Here is a 16166-nt window from a genome sequence, read left to right as displayed (position 1 = left end):
GTACCTGACGGTGTCGTCCGTTATTCAGCTAATGGCCGCTGCTTCTTTAAGCCACGGCCCTCACACCCGGGGCGGCCCGTTCAATTGAGATCAAGTTTCCCTCTATTTAGCGTGAACCACACATGACTCTGGCATGACTCTGGCAGCTGGTATCAGGTTCAGCCGCTCTTTCTCAATCAGCGTCTTGGTTATCAGTCGGCTCGGGGAGACGCTGGGTTATTTGACCAACAGGACGGGTGGGCGTTTCCATTACGTTCTTCACATATTCTACACCGGGCCAGCGGACAACCTTCAACAATCTTCCTATTAATAACTCTTTTAAGAGCCCAACCCTGCTGTTCCCTGCCCACGTGGCCACTCTCAGCCCAGTTAAAGGACTGAAGTGGTATATTCCACATCTAAGGACCACCTGTTGTGCTGGAGTGGGATTTACATATGGAACATGGGGGCGTCAGCCCTCGCAGGCTCTCCGACAGGCTGACCTCTTTGGCATGCATCCCAAAATAGCCAGGGATTTACGACGCGCTAAAAAGACAGACAATGGCCACCTGCGCAGGCTACACGCACCCCCCGGCTTCCAGAAACGTCAAGTCATGGCTTAAGAGGGGTGGACATTACCAGTCAGCCTAAATCGCTCCGCTCACTCCCCTCTACAGCTCCATTCCGCAAAATTGGTTACTTCAGTTTCCTTAGTTCGCCAATAGTACCTCGCAGAATCCCAGTATTAACATTACACAATGCAATGGGTAATTACAAGTAAAATCATTATTAATCGGTTTCAACAAGGGCTTTTCCTAGCTGAACTGGCCTGTATGACTTTTTATTACATCTACAATTTCCAAACAAAAGCGACTAAGATCTATTTGTGAATAATTCAGACCAGTTCAGCAGTACAAAAAACCAGTTTGAAACTGGTTCAAAATGACTTTTCCTACATTTCTCCTGACCTCCACGCTGTAAAGTCATTCAAAGGTGTCAAAATTAAACATGCAAAAAAAGAAAACACGGATGACAACACGAACCAGCAGCAGAAATGACCTTGTGAAGCTGGTCCCTGGTAGGAATCACCTTTATTTGTTAACTTTACAAATACTGTTTTAACTTAAATGTTCATAAATTTTCTGGTTATTTTAGCAGATAAACCAGTTAAACGTTTCTTCGACCTGTATTTGGTCTTAACATTCATACAGCTATTTCTTATTTAACAAAAAGCTACTCTTTTTGCAAATTCAAACTTTTCACAGGCTCGTTTGCAAACGAGTACTGAAAGTACATTTTCTAAAAAAATAAGTCTGTCAGTCGTACTCCAGAGATTCAGGAAATTTTCTTCCCTCTTTACCAAGGACAGACAAGGTCGAAGCACCCGATCCGTTATCGTTTTACCTCCTGCAGACGACCTCTGTTTTAAGACCAGGAACGAGTGAGGAGGTCCAACGCGCTCCGTCCCTCCCCGCTTCCCTCCCTCTTTCCCTCCCTCCTACCTTTAAAAAATATCAGCAGAGCCAGGGGTGTGTTTAACGCGTGTGTCTTTCTATTGAGACCGATCGGGCTTTCTATGCACTCCGATGGGGAGGCGTAACTTCTAACAGTAATGATCAAACTTGTCCTTTACTTTGCGCCTCACACCTGATTGCATTTAGCGTTTTCCCTATTTGCATCCGCAGACCCTGCTGAGATTTCAGTGGCATTTCAGTGGGATCAGTCCTTACTGGGCTTGGACTGTTTGCGGGTTGACAGGCTTTCATCGTCCTCCCCAGGATCTGCGAGACGGGACCAGGATTAAACCCAGTCTATCACGCTGTCAGAGATATGCCGGCTGGCTTTCAGCAGCTAGGAGGGGAGGTAACGCCAGTGTCTTTCGTATATAAATATTTCAGCCTGTCTGGTCTTAACTGTAAATATTACTGATGCAGCCTTACCTGACCATCTTGACAAAATATTCTGTTTACTCACAATGGAAGTGTAATGGAAAATGTACAGCCCAAATGTATTCATCCTAATCGAACTTGCATAATCTTAAGCATATGTAACCTTGCATCCATATTCAATAATTTTAACAATTATTAGTCTATTACAATTATTATTAGCTATAAATGGGCTGCAAGTAGCATGGACATTGAATCATACTTTTTGATTGAAGAACTGTTGTTACCGTGGAAACCTAGGGCTGTTCCTTAAATTGTGAGATTGACGTTTCCATGCAAAGATTAAGAACTGTCAACTGCTTCTTTAGCATGAATGTATACATAAGAAAACAACTAAAGCGGCTAAAATTTCTATTCGTCAAAGTTTATTTTTCATCTTTATTTACTCGTGCATGTCTTTGAATTGTGTCGGATCACTTCGTCTTCCATGTTGCTCGAGCCCTACGGTTGGGCTCCATTACTAGACCTGCTCAGAGGTGAGGGCTGTGCGGTGGATTTCAGTCAGTGATCGGTAGGCCTGCTGCTGGACATTTTGGGCCCCATGAAAGCATATCATGTCAGGCAGGCAACCTAGACCAATCCAGTTATGCTCCAGTTATTTTAGGGCCCCCGACTCTCATGGGCCCTTGGAATCATCCTAACTTTCCCTTCTTCCAGTGCCCCTGGGGATAAGACAAAATATTTTTATTTTGAGAGCGATAGATAGATAGATAGATAGATAGATAGATAAAGAAGGACAGACAGAGCATTATTACTATCCTGGCCTGTAAAAGGAAAAGAGGGGAAATATCATTCTATCCTACTGCAGGGTGACCAAACATCACGCTGAAATGAGACTAGTGGGACCTTTACTTACCCAAAAATGTTCTGAGGAAAAATGGAAAGACGTAAAAGGAAACATGATTGGTTCACAAAGATAACCAATCAGATTGTAGAGGAGGTGGGTCCAAGCAACTAGAACCAATAATTTTTCCTTCTGCCCTTTTTGTGTAAGTAAAGACACCTATGAGCTAAAATGAGACAGAAAGGTGTTCATAGCTGTCCTTGGGTCTTGTCTCTCCTAAAGTGCACTAGTTAGGACACATTATTCCTATCTATGACAAAGTGGGAGTGACTAAGTGCACAACATATGTAGACCCCCATCATACATGACGAGCAGTAGCAGTCACATCCCCTATTTTCCTAAAGATGGTGATGGTACTACCACTGGTTCTCAAACCTGAAATGGTCTTGCTTTGTTTCACAACGTCGAGCTCCAGGTCGTGTTTGCAGAGTAATCTTAATGGATGTTTGACGAAGTCTCTGGCTAAGTGAAAATAAAGTAAGTAAGTAAAATAAGTGCGCAATGAAGAGAAATAGAATATTTCAAAACAATGGGACATTGGCACTGAGAAATAAACGTGCCCCACAGCTGTGTGCACATGTGATCCCAGGTGTTCTGGGTTTTCGTCATTACAAGTCAGTCTCTGCGTTATTAGTGAGGACAGGATTGCTGACTGGGGCAGATGAGACAGCTAGATTGAATGGAGTAGGTAAGGAATGACCGAGGATGACACCGACGGCAGGGTCAGGAGAGCAGCATATGGAATCCAGAATGCAACGCTAGAGAAGAAACCAGAGAATAACCCACCAACTAAACCAGAACAGATAAACCAAAAGGTGCAAGAAATCGAGCATTCAGAAACAAATGAGAAATAAGAAAGAGGTGAAGAGAAATGAATGCTGATTAGATGAACAGGATTCCCAGGTGAACTGCAGGTGTGAATGATTGACTGAAGGATGACCACACCTGCAGCAGGTAAAGTCAAACGGGATTTGGACCGGATGTGAGAGTCCCCCTCCCCCCAGTGAGGTAACTCAGAGTCCATCATTCACCAAGGCCAGGAGTGTAGTGTTTTTCTCGCCAATAAAATAAAATCTAAGCGGGCGTGGCCACGAGGACATCCGAATTAGGATTGGATGTGATGATACATATTTACTCAAGATCATACGATGGAAGCTGACAAACAGGATTTACAGGCTGCATTGGACAACATCAACCTTTAAATCATAATAGCATCAACTCTAAAATAATATTTCCCTTGACTGTGAGCCAGACAGTGACTTGATTCAAAGTGGAAAATTACTTTCATGATTTAAGTGGGTGTTACTTAGAACCGCTAGTTTATTTTTCATGGAGTGAGTAATTTCGATGCCACGATCTACATTTAAGGTAAAGTCGACGATGCCTATTGTCAGTGCAGCTTTGAAGAATGTTCACTGCCTTAATAGGTTAATGACCGTTTGGGCTACGCTAGTCTGCCAATCAGAGCTGAGACAGTGACTATCGATTGGCGATATCATTCCTGAGAGAAATCCAGGATGCTAACAAAGTGGCATTAGCAACAACTTTGATTGAAAAACACATTTAGTGCAGAGATAATTTAAAAATGAAATTAGATTAGCTGAAGTAGGTCTCATCTCTTGGGACTGTGTCTGTCTGCGTGGAAATGGACATGGGCAGCCTGACAGAAGAAGAGAACATAGAGTCCAGGCGCCCTGTGCACAGGGGGGGCCATTTTAAGGGTCGCTTCCTCATTACCGTCACCTTTAAATATAGCACACAGGGGCACATGAGAGCATTTTATTGTTTCGACACATTCTATCCTGAAGGAAAAAAGCCTTGTGTGAGAAGAATGTGAAGATCTCTAGAGTAACCAAATCGTCCTCCATGAAGCCTGAGGAGCAACTGAAAACTTTTCGACTTTATGCAACCTGTACATTTTTGACGGACGTGATAATATCATATGAGTAGTGAATGAGTATCGGTATGTGATGTTAAGGAGAGACTTTCAGGATGTGTTTGAGCCTGTTAATGTGAAGGTGCAAATTTGTTCCAGACAGGGTCATGCATCAGATATTGAGGCACATGTGCGCAAAAAATATTGCGGAGACTATGCCAATTCACCAGACAAATTGGTCGATGTAGAAGAATAAACGCTATCGGAGCTATTCTGGATGTGGAACGATGCGAAGTTTGCCTCTCTATGCACAGCTTTAATATTCGGTTGTCATAGGATGTATTAACAGCTTCCCATGAGACTCCAGGCAATTGTGGTCACGTCTTCCCCGATGATCCATGTGAATTTATCTGAGTACTCAGGACAAAGTAGCCTGATCAGCCAGAACAATTCAGGGGACACGCTGTTCACCTCGATGTCGGTCACTGTGTGTTGAGCTGAAGAGATGCAGAGTTGAAGACTGGTGTTGATGTTGAGCTTGCTCAAAGGGAACGCTGCAACATATATTTTTTTTCCACTCCCCCCCCCCAGACTGTGACTAGAACCCTTGCTCTCTCAGTGTTTACTGCGGTTCTGGGATCTCTTCAGTTCGGCTACAACATCGGAGTCATCAATGCTCCTCAGAAGGTGAGGTCTCCTTTAAAACACCCTCTCTGAACTTGTATCTCAGGTTCCCCAACACCAGTCCTGGAGAACCTGCATGGAGGACTGAAAACTGGGTTGGATTCTGCCCCTCCCCCAGGACCAGAATTGGGGAACCTGATGTAGATAAATGGTGAATAAAGTGAACCATGAAAAAAAAAATCATGTAGCACATTGGATGTGGCTGTAATGCATAAATAAAGAGTGTAAATATAAGTTTGGCGACGTATCAGTAATTGATGAATTTATGACCGATCTATCAATGGCAGCAGATGCATACCTTTGTTTTGAAATAGTATTACTCAGGATTTTGATATGACTCAAGTTTGATCTCAGAGTGTGATTTTCAAGTACAGCTTTCAGTCACACATGCAGAGTGCAGCGCTTGTCAGTGGCGCAGAGCTGACTGGCAGCAGCTGTTTCTGTTAATAGCACAGCGCTACGATCAACTGTAATAACCCACAGACAGTCATACAACAGGCCACTAAATGTCACAGGTGCATTCCCTGGGGTTTGCCGGCGATAGCGAGGAATTGTCAGGTGAAAAGACTAGACAAGATTAAAGTCACTTTGGGACATGAGAATTTCAGTACTGTTAGTATGCCTCAAGAAACCCAAGTCTCCGCTTTTCAGCAAACGTGCCCCTCCCTGCCCTGCAAGCCCCCAACTTGGGCGACTGCCACAGCCAGGACTGCAACCGGAGGTGGCAGAAAGGCCTTGTTCCTAGTGTCATGGGAAAAGAGGGCTATTTCTGGGGTGGGACCCATAAAGTTCACTCAGGGTTCATATGTCGACACAGACGGTGGGGACCAGAGACGGAAGGGGGTCAGTCTCGCGTTCTGAGGGTGACGTATGGAGGCGAGTGTGTCCTCGTGCTGATCCATGTGAATGTTGGTGGATGGACAAAAAAATATATAATTAACTTTACTCGATAATACTGTGGTTAAGGAATAACTTCGTAGCATGATAAGTCAGATGAGGGATTTTTATATTCAAAAGCCAAACATCTACAAATTTAAAATGGTCAAAACATTATGTCACTTTGGAAAAAAAGTGCTAATATAATGATGTACCGTGAACGATGAGTAAACAGGTATTTTTATCGCCATTTTTGTAACTGCCTGCACACAGAAGTTCATGACTGAATGACTCATTTGAAAACTCCCCCGGTATTTGTGTGGGATTCCCCTGGGACACTGGGTATTTCCTTCCGTTCCAAGGCACACAGCTCAGTTTTACCAGTCTCTCCCACAACGTGAAACATCCTGATGTGTTAACAAGCTGTCATGGGCTGGCATACAGTGCACAGCGAACCCTGAATAAAAATCCGCGTCAAGGTCGTGGGAGAGAGACGGATTTTGAGGGGAGGACACAAATTACATAGGAAAGCCAAATTACATATTAAATACACATCACCCCCCCCCCCCCCCCACCATGTCCCCTGACTCTTTACCCTTGCTTACAGTAATAAATCTCAATGTAAAGCCATAGTTAAATAAGTATCACCAAAGACAGATTTTAATATGCAGAAAAGGGAGTCTCCTATGGAATTCAGTCACTGTTTTGTAGGACAATGTCTACATGTGTCCCCCTGTGCACTTCTGGTGTCTTTATGTAGTGTCTTGCCTGTGTCCCTCACACAGATAATTGAGCAGGACTACAACTCAACATGGATCCACCGGTACGAGGCACCCATTCCCCATGCCACACTCACCTCCCTCTGGTCCCTCTCGGTGGCCATCTTCTCCGTGGGGGGCATGCTCTCCTCCTTCTTCGTGGGCTTCATCTCTGAATGGCTTGGCAGGTACCAGGCATCTGGGGGAGGTGAAAATGCGTTTGGCCACACACATACCCCACCAGTCAATGGTATCTCACACCAAGGCTTTTCACCACGTTTCCATTTATTTTTTTCCATCCTTGTTAAGCACTGGAAAGTTGAGTGAACAATTTAAATCAAGATAAAACAACTTTGTTTTATAGCATGGAAAGATTATGTAACACCGCATGTCTGACATCCTGTCTGACATCCTGTTAACTGATTGTGTGGTCGTGTGGTCTAATTCTAGGCTGTCCTGTAACCTTTAATGTACTAGTTAACGGTTTTATCCCATGAAACAGGCCAGTATTTAATGTCCCTTATAGAAAGCATGCCTCAAATTTTCTTTGCTATTGCAATTGTGCAAAGGTCACTTTGATGAATCATTATGACATTTTCTTGCTAATAGATATTGTCAATTTATTTGTTGGCAAAGAATATTGAGTATATTTTTGTAAACGTTAAGTGAGTGACATGCAAAGCTACGAGCAGAAAATCTCAGTGTGTGGAAAAAACTTCTGACTGCTGGTGTATGTTTTACTTAGCAGTCACTTTCATCCAAAGCAGCATACAGCTGAGGGTCACCCAGTCCCTGGGGCGATGGGATTAAGGGCCTTACTTATGGACCCAGTGATGACATCACTCTGTTGGCCTTGGGATTTGAACCAGTGACCTTCTGATCATTAGCTCGCTCAGCCAAACACCACCCCCACACTCATTAGAGATCAAACTTAGACAATGTAGTGCTACCCGGCTCAGTAGGTATCAGTAGCTATTGGAAAAGTAACAGCATGGCTGTCGATGACTGAGTCGACTCAGTTTGTCATGGTAATTTGAGCCAGGACCTAAACTGGACCAAAGCCTGGTGTACTCAGGCTGAAAGGGGATCCATAGTGAGACAGCCACTTTGCCCCACCTCCCTCTTGCCTTCCAAATCCTCAAACTGTCATCAGGACCAGGCAGGCAGAGGACACAATGAGTGCTATAATTTGAGCTATGCCTGGTACTGCATGTCTCAGCTAAGTGCTGATTATTTACACTCAGCCAGTCAGACAATCTGCTAGTTGTGATCATTTTTGATTGCTGTCCTCCTCACTATCAGCACCATGAGTCTTGCATGTGATGAAGAGAGATTGTCTTACTACTTGCGCCATGCATAAAATGCACTTCAGTTGTGTTATCACTCTTTTGTCTAGTGCACATCTCCCATCTAGTGGTTAAAACCTGTCATTACTAGGGAAAATGGCCTTCAACACATATGCAATATTAAACAATACCTCATCTGTATATTTTTGTTTAATATTATACTAATTACCTGAATCGATGATGTTCTTAATAGTATCATTTTTGGCTAGTGGACTGGCTATATAATGTAAATACCTCCACTACCTTTTCAGGGGGCTTCAAAGCTATGTTTTGCTCTTTGTTCTGATAGGAGGAAAGCTATGCTCATCAACAACTTGCTGGCCTTTATTGGAGGAGCCCTGATGGGCATGTCCAAGATCTGCCAATCATTTGAAATGATGATCTTTGGCCGTTTCGTCATTGGTGCATATTGCGGTAAGTTCTCATGTCATTAGGAAACACTGCAGATGAGAGTCCTATAAATGGGATTTATAAATATCCGGAGGGTTCGTATTTGTGAGGATTTAACTTCAGGATAGAGTTATTTTCCAATAGGCCTCCAGTAGATAATCTAGTAGTTAGGAATTAACCATCTCGTCTTTTGTTACCTTGTGTGTGCAGGACGCAGTAATGTGCAGAATTATTAGCAAGTGTCTATTTCCTAGAAACAAAACTCAATTTAAGATAAAAATGTATTCAAATGAATAGCAACACAACAGAGAATAGTATGTGTTTGCCAAAGTTACTGATTTCTTGTTAGGTGGCTAAATGGGCACCACATTGGTTCTCAAACCTCTGTATAGGGTATTCCTCCCCTCCCATGTGTTTGGTAAATTTCTTCATTAGTTAATTATCTAAATAACTTGAAGAGGTATTGATAGCCAAACATGGTGTGTTAGTGGTGAAGTTCAAAAATACTTGGGTGCGTTGGATGGTTGCGGCAAATACTGGGGTGACTGTAGGAGAGGTTTAGAAATGGCTGATACGCTTTGACAGACATCATTGTTTTACACCAACATAAAGATCATTTAAACCTGATTTTGATTGGCTAAGACTTTTGCACAATACTGTACACAAAATGAAATCATCGAAAAAATGAAAACATAGTTGTTGCAGAAAAAAAGCATTATTTACATTGCTAAGGGCATAACCATCGCAGTACTTAAACTAGTTAGGATACAGGGATCTTTAGCCTACTTTGCTAACTGATGTTGTACAGAACAAGTAAAGCAGTTTCTGACACACGCCTGTCCCACTCAGGGCTGGCGTCTGGGTTGGTGCCGATGTACGTGGGGGAGATCGCGCCCACCAGCCTGCGGGGGGCTCTGGGTACCCTGCACCAGCTTGCGATTGTTACCGGGATACTTCTGGCTCAGGTAAAATCCTACATACCAGGGTCTGTGTATTCATTATCCGTCTTTGCGGGGACATAATTTTAATGATCACATGAAGACATTATGGGGATATAATGATTATTACTGTGTGTGATGCTTGCAATAAGAGAGCCTCATTTCGGTGTGCAGGTGCACGGCGATAATAAAGTTGACTTCGACGCCTCCATGAAACTATCTGATTCTTGTAACTATTTTAAAAAATCAGGATAATCGCATAGCCTGTCATGACCCATCCCTCTCGTCCCACTCCCTCCTCTATCCGCTGCCCCCCTTCAGATCCTGGGTCTGGAGTCTCTGCTGGGTAACCCAGAGCTGTGGCCAGTTCTTCTCGGGGTGACAGTGCTGCCTACCGTCCTGCAGATGGCGCTGCTGCCTTTTTGCCCTGAGAGTCCCCGTTACCTGTACATCATCCGCTGCCAGGAGCACCACGCCAAGAGTGGTGAGGGTCATTACGAGAACCACAAACCTCATTGTCATGCTGAAGTACACAAAGCCTTCTCTGAAAGAGACCTTGTCTGGGTGGCAGCGTATTTTGCTCTGAAGCTTATATATCGTTCGGCATTAACGGTGCCTCCCCAGATCAGCACACTAGGTGTGGGTATTGATGCACCCCCACACCATCGCGGAAGGTGGCTGTCTGCTACCCGCTGATAAGCTTGGATGGTTCCTCTCCTCTTCAGCTTGGAGAACGCAGTGTCCACGATTTCCAAAAACAATTTGAAATTTTGATATGTCAGACGACAGGACAGTTTTCAGTCCATCTTAAATGCCTCAGTCCGCCTTAAATGACGCAGTGATTTCCATTACAGAACTGTGTCTGTTTTTAATTCAGTGCTGCCTGAGGACCTGAAGATCACGGTTATCCAGTATTGGTTTTCGGCCTTCTCCCTTGCATACCGAGATTTTCCAAATTCTTTGCAAAATTACGTTGAGGAACATTTTTCTTAAATTGTTGCGTGCGCAGTCTTTCACAGCGTGGTGAACCTCTCCCCATCTTCACTGCCACAGAGACTCCGCCTCTCTGGGAGGCTCTTTTTATACCCAGTCATCTTACTGACCTGATGCCAGTTACCCTAATTAGTTGTGACATATTCAACCAGGTGTTTTGTTTTAGCATCACACAGCTTTTCCAGTCTTTTGCTGCCACTGTCCCAACTTTTTTGAAATGCGTTGCTTGCATAAAATTCAAATTGAGCATATATAGCTTTGGGAAAAAATTGAGAGCTCACTCTATATATTTTTTTTAAATCTGTATTTTTAAATCCTGGCTTAATCTTGGTTCTGCTAGCAGAAGGCTACACTACAAGACAGGCTGCATCCAGGTTCAAAGTTTCTAAGACAGCAGTACACAAGAATAAGGGAAGCAGGAGACACTGGGAACGACCAGAAACCAGCCAGGCAGAGGGAGGAAGCGGCTTTCTAATGTTAGAGATGGCTGTCAACTTACCCAGCAGTGCCTCATAAATCGAAGGATGACCTCAAGTGACCTTCAAATAGAATGGGAAGCATTCAGTGGTGTGAAGTGCACTGCTAGGACAGTTTGTATCAGGCTCATAGAAGCAGGACTGAAGTCCCATAAAGCAAGGAAGAAGCTCTTCATTAATAAGACACAGGGAAGAGCCAGACTGGTGTTTGCAACAAAAAAATATATACTTCACACACGTACAAATCCATAAACTGAGAACTGAATGAAACTGAAAGTTTTGCTGGGGTCTTTACATTTTTTCCAGAACTGTAATTGTCATAAAACAAAATTTCTTAGTTTCAACATTTGACGTGTTGTCTTTGTTCTATTTTCAGTTAAGTATAGGTTTATATGATTTGTAAATAATTTTATTCTGTTATGTACATTTTACACAGTGTCCCAACCTTTTTGGAAACGGGGTGGTAAATACACAAGTGTACACAATATTGCCAAAAGTATTGAGACACCTGCCTTTACATACACATGAACTTTACTGACATCCCATTCTTAATACACAGGCTTTAATATGGAGTTGGCCCACCCTTTGCAGCTATAACAGCTTCAGCTCTTCTGAGAAGGCTATCCACACGGTGTAGGAGTGTGTTTATGGGAATTTCTGACCATTCTTCCAGGAGAGCATTTGTGAGGTCAGGCACTGATGTTGTATGTGAAGGCCTGGCTCGCAGTCTCCGGTCTAATTCTAAAAAGGTGTTCTATTGGGTTGAGGTCAGGGCTCTGTGCAGGCCAGTCAAGTTCCTCCACACCAGACTCGCTGCCCCATGTCCTTATGGACCTTGCTTTGTGCACTAGTGCGCAGTCATGTTGGAACAGGAAGGGTCCACCCCCAAACCGATCCCACAAAGTTGGGAGCATAGAATTATCCAAAATGGCTTTGAATGCTGCCGCATTAAGAGTTCCTTTCACTGGAACTAAGGGGCCAACCCCTGAAAAACAACCACACACCATAATCCCCCCCTTCACCAAACTGTACACTTGGCACAACGCAGTCAGGCAAGTACCGGTGTCCTGGCAACCGCCAAACCCAGACTCATCCATCAGATTGCCAGACAGAGAAGCGTGATTCGTCACTCCAGAGAGCACATCTCCACTGCTCTAGAGTCCAGTGGCAGCGTTCTTTACATCACTGCATCCGACGCTTTGCATTGCACTTGGTGATGTAAGGCTTGGATGCAGCTGCTCACCCATGGAAACCCATTCCATGAGGTTCTCTATGCACTGTTCTTGAGCTAAACTGAAGGCCACATGAAGATTGGAGGTCTGTGGCTATTGACTCTGCAGACAGTCGGCGACTTCTGCACACTGTGCACCTCAGCATGCGTCGTCCCCGCTCTGTGATTTTACATGGCCTCCCACTTCAGGGCTGAGTTGCCTTTGTTCCCAGTTGCTTCCACTTTGTTATAATACCACTAACAGTTGACCGTGGAATATTTGCTTCCATTTTTTCACAGGCCTGCGGCGCCTGACTGGAAGGCAGGAAGTGGGGGCCATCCTGGCAGAGATGAAGGAGGAGAAGAGGCGAATGGATATGGAGAGGAAGGTGTCCATCGCCGAGCTCTTCCGGTCTCCAGTCTACCGGCAGCCGATCATCATTGCCATCCTACTGCAGCTCTCCCAACAGCTGTCTGGCATCAACGCGGTGAGGACTGGGCTCTCTGCGTTTGCAGATCTGACTCTGGTGAGAAGGTCCCTTTTATCGGCTGCTGCTTCTTCCATTTCACTCCCTTGGTTTTTGTCCTCTCATTGTACAGATATTCTACTATTCCACCAGTATCTTCCAGAAGGCTGGCGTGCAGAGTCCTGTCTATGCTACGATTGGAGCCGGGCTCGTCAATTGTGCCTTCACTGTGGTCTCGGTAAGCTGGAACTGGACACTGTCCTGTTTGCTGCAGGGTATTATGGGTATTCATCACTGTGCCCAGTACAGTGAGAACTTAAATCGACATGCAAGCTTTTCTAAAATGGGCAGTAATTCAATGATTTTTTTTCTCTTAATTAGTTTTAAAGGGAACAGATTTTGAGCTAAATGTATTTTCTTTTATTATAATGAGTTTCTCGATAAAGATAAGAGAAGTAAAATTAAACCAGAGATAAATAAAAAGGCCAGGATAAAGTGCACGCTTCGATGCTTCATTCTGACCTGCCTCTTTTTTCTCATCCAATGAACAGCTCTTCTTGGTGGAGAGGATGGGCCGCCGGACACTTCACATGCTGGGATTGGCTGGCATGTGTGGCTGCGCCATCGTCATGACTGTGGCTCTCGCTCTGTTGGTCAGTTCAGTCAATCAATCAAGCACAAGCAGCTTTTACGCAGCTAGTCACTTTGACTGTGATAATTTAAAAAGAAAGAACGGCAATATACTTTATATAAATTAAGATGGGAAAGCAGAAAATCCAGGAAAGGGATCATGGTCTGGTAAAGCAGCTTTTGGTTCTGACAGTGTTTAGCTGAGACAGTTGAGATCAGGCCAATGTTGGCATTTGTTCCACTGATGTTGCTGAAGTTCAGACGTTTATGAATCACATGCTTGTTTCTTACTCATCTTACCCAACTTTAAAATGCATTTTCTGCCATCATCCCTGCGATGTTTCCCTTGTGTCATTCTGGTAGGACACAGTGGCCTGGATGAGCTACATCAGCATGCTGTCCATCTTCGGGTTTGTGGCTTTCTTTGAGGTCGGCCCGGGACCCATACCCTGGTTCTTTGTGGCCGAGCTCTTCTCCCAAGGGCCCCGGCCTGCCGCCATGGCCATAGCTGGCTTCTCCAACTGGACTGCCAACTTCATCATCGGCATGGGTTTCCAGTACATAGCTGTGAGTGGGATGTGGACTGGCCTGGCGGTGGCTATTGGGCTGCCTGGACCATGATGAAACATTTAACCCATGGCAGCAGATCCCGATAACACATTTACATCATCACACTGCTGTTGATTCGCATTTAAAAACCAGCAACAATATTGGCTGTAGTTTTCTCTCCAAACCCTCTTTAATATCTGAATTTCATAGTAGCCACTTCTATAATAGGCTCTTTTGAGTGAATGATTCATCTGTAACCCGGTATCTTTGACACTGTAATTCATGCAAACAACCCACCAGATTCCTTTCCCTCCACAGAACCTCTCTGGCCCCTATGTGTTCCTGATCTTCGCGGTTCTCCTCCTCTTCTTTCTACTGTTCACCTTCTTCAAAGTGCCAGAGACTCGAGGCAAAACCTTCGATCAGATCTCCGCCGGCTTCCAGCGCCACCCCACGAACTTGATGGGCCTGGACATGGACGTGGACATGGACGTGGATCTGGCCAAGGCCAGCACCGAGCTGGAGTACCTGGGCCAGGACACCCTCAACTGATGGTGCGGGAAGATGAGGAGGGGATGTTGTAGGAAGAGAGAGAGGGATTAAGAAGGGGAGTCTGGACCATGCAGCCTGAGAAGATGTTGGGTGATGGATGGGGAGGTGACAGTGGCATTATGTGCAATAAGATAACAGGGCTTTTAGATGTTATGGTAACATGCACGTCTGTGAAATTCCTGCACTTTATACTCTAGGTAGCAGAGACAGTCTCCCTGTGTTATTTCCACAAAGAAAACACAGGCGTGATCAACTCTGCAGCTTCATCCGAATTCGCTATTTAAATTATTGAAAGCCAAGAGTCTGGATGTGTCTTCAGTCACCAGGGTCAAACCGCAGCAGACTAAATGCCCCCCCCCCGTGTCCGATTGGCTTGAGCTACCCAGTGGGAAAATCACATCAGATATTACCTTCATGCCTACACTGCTGGAATACGGTTCATTTCTAAAACACACACAACAAAAAGCTTCATACTTACCGTAGATACGTGTGTGTGTGTGTGTGTGTGTGCGTGTGCAAAAGCACAATGATCTATAATGTTTCCTACAACCCAGTAATTTTTACAATGAGTGATTCCTTTTTGAGCAGATGTCCACACTAAGCATGATTGTAACCATTCAGGTATTGCCAACAGAAATGGACGGTGTGGGTTTGCAATACTACCCATTTAGTCGAAACCTGTTAAGCATGCCTGGTGACAGTCGCTGAGGAATCTGTATGTTTCTGCAGCGATATTGCTAAATGAATGGAAGGTTTGTACTGTAATTTATATAAAGTGTGTTAAGATAGTGTCGTATTCTTCATATGGCTTTGCAGCAACCATTAGCGGGGTAGCCAGCTCTCACGCGTCAGGCATGACACTCACACTTTCAGATTCTCCCGCAGGAAATCTTACTGCAAATCTATACTATTCCATTAGCCCAAAATTAGCCAACATCAAAAGCAAACCCTACAGACTATCCATGAGGAAGCCAAAACCGTCACGCATATGTAAACGAGTGTGCATTTGTATGCAGATTTGTCTCAAATTAAAAAATCTCACTCCAGCCAGCTGACCAAAGTTGACAACCCGTGTTAGTAATTCCCCCGACACTGCAGTCTTGCTAGCGGGAATTAGCAAAGAGTAAATCATGGTACAAACCATGTGAACAATAAGTATGTGTTTCTTTGGTTTTACATCACTGTTGTGCTTTAATCTTTATACAACAGACTCAACATGCAAAGGAATCCACATATTAATGACAATTATAGGTTGGGTTTAAATCATGGTTGGGAACTAGTTTCTCCCTGGTGTCACTAAAGCTAATCATAGTCATAATGTTATTTTCATACCGTCCATACATTATATTACGGTATATGGTCTTTAGATATTTTCAAAAGCAACGTAAATCATTAGCCCAGTGGTTTGGGGCGGGAGATTAAAAACCGCGGGTGAAATCCAGACTGCTTCCCAGGTCTGGGAGTTGCACAATTACTCCATTCCTCTGATTCACACCTTAATTCCTTGCAGCCTACTTTCAACCATTTGGTCAGCTCAGGTTTTAGAATCGATACCATTTCACACCACTCGCTTTAATTTTTGTTTGAGTGGTTAAAAGGTTACCGGGTCATGTTCCACAAATGTCATAATTTTGCATCTCTGACTGTTTTCA

At 44.2% G+C, this 16166-nt stretch overlaps 1 protein-coding gene across 1 annotated transcript; it reads left to right on the top strand.

Annotated features, from left to right (window-relative positions):
* Positions 1-1501: 1501 nt before the first annotated feature.
* Positions 1502-15302, top strand: LOC125750736 (solute carrier family 2, facilitated glucose transporter member 4-like). Its single transcript, XM_049028951.1, has 11 exons — positions 1502-1842; positions 5237-5332; positions 6991-7151; positions 8599-8723; positions 9549-9664; positions 9959-10121; positions 12617-12804; positions 12917-13021; positions 13335-13436; positions 13777-13980; positions 14281-15302. The coding sequence occupies exons 1-11, from the start codon at positions 1810-1812 to the stop codon at positions 14512-14514; spliced, it is 1527 nt and encodes a 508-aa protein (XP_048884908.1). The 5' UTR covers positions 1502-1809; the 3' UTR covers positions 14515-15302.
* Positions 15303-16166: the final 864 nt, after the last annotated feature.

Source organism: Brienomyrus brachyistius, chromosome 10 (genome assembly GCF_023856365.1).
Source record: "Brienomyrus brachyistius isolate T26 chromosome 10, BBRACH_0.4, whole genome shotgun sequence".
Taxonomy (NCBI): domain Eukaryota; kingdom Metazoa; phylum Chordata; class Actinopteri; order Osteoglossiformes; family Mormyridae; genus Brienomyrus; species Brienomyrus brachyistius.
Note: the sequence above shows the minus strand (reverse complement) of the source record. Positions and strands in the feature narration are given on the sequence as shown.

What these genes read in the sequence shown, in the direction of transcription:
- LOC125750736 (XM_049028951.1), top strand. Translation starts at nt 1,810, where the DNA reads ATGCCGGCTGGCTTTCAGCAGCTAGGAGGGGAG. An exon ending in ATCTCTGAATGGCTTGGCAG is followed by an intron (nt 7,152 to 8,598) that starts GTACCAGGCATC and finishes TTGTTCTGATAG; the next exon opens with GAGGAAAGCTATGCTCATCA. An exon ending in AGCTGTCTGGCATCAACGCG is followed by an intron (nt 12,805 to 12,916) that starts GTGAGGACTGGG and finishes CTCATTGTACAG; the next exon opens with ATATTCTACTATTCCACCAG.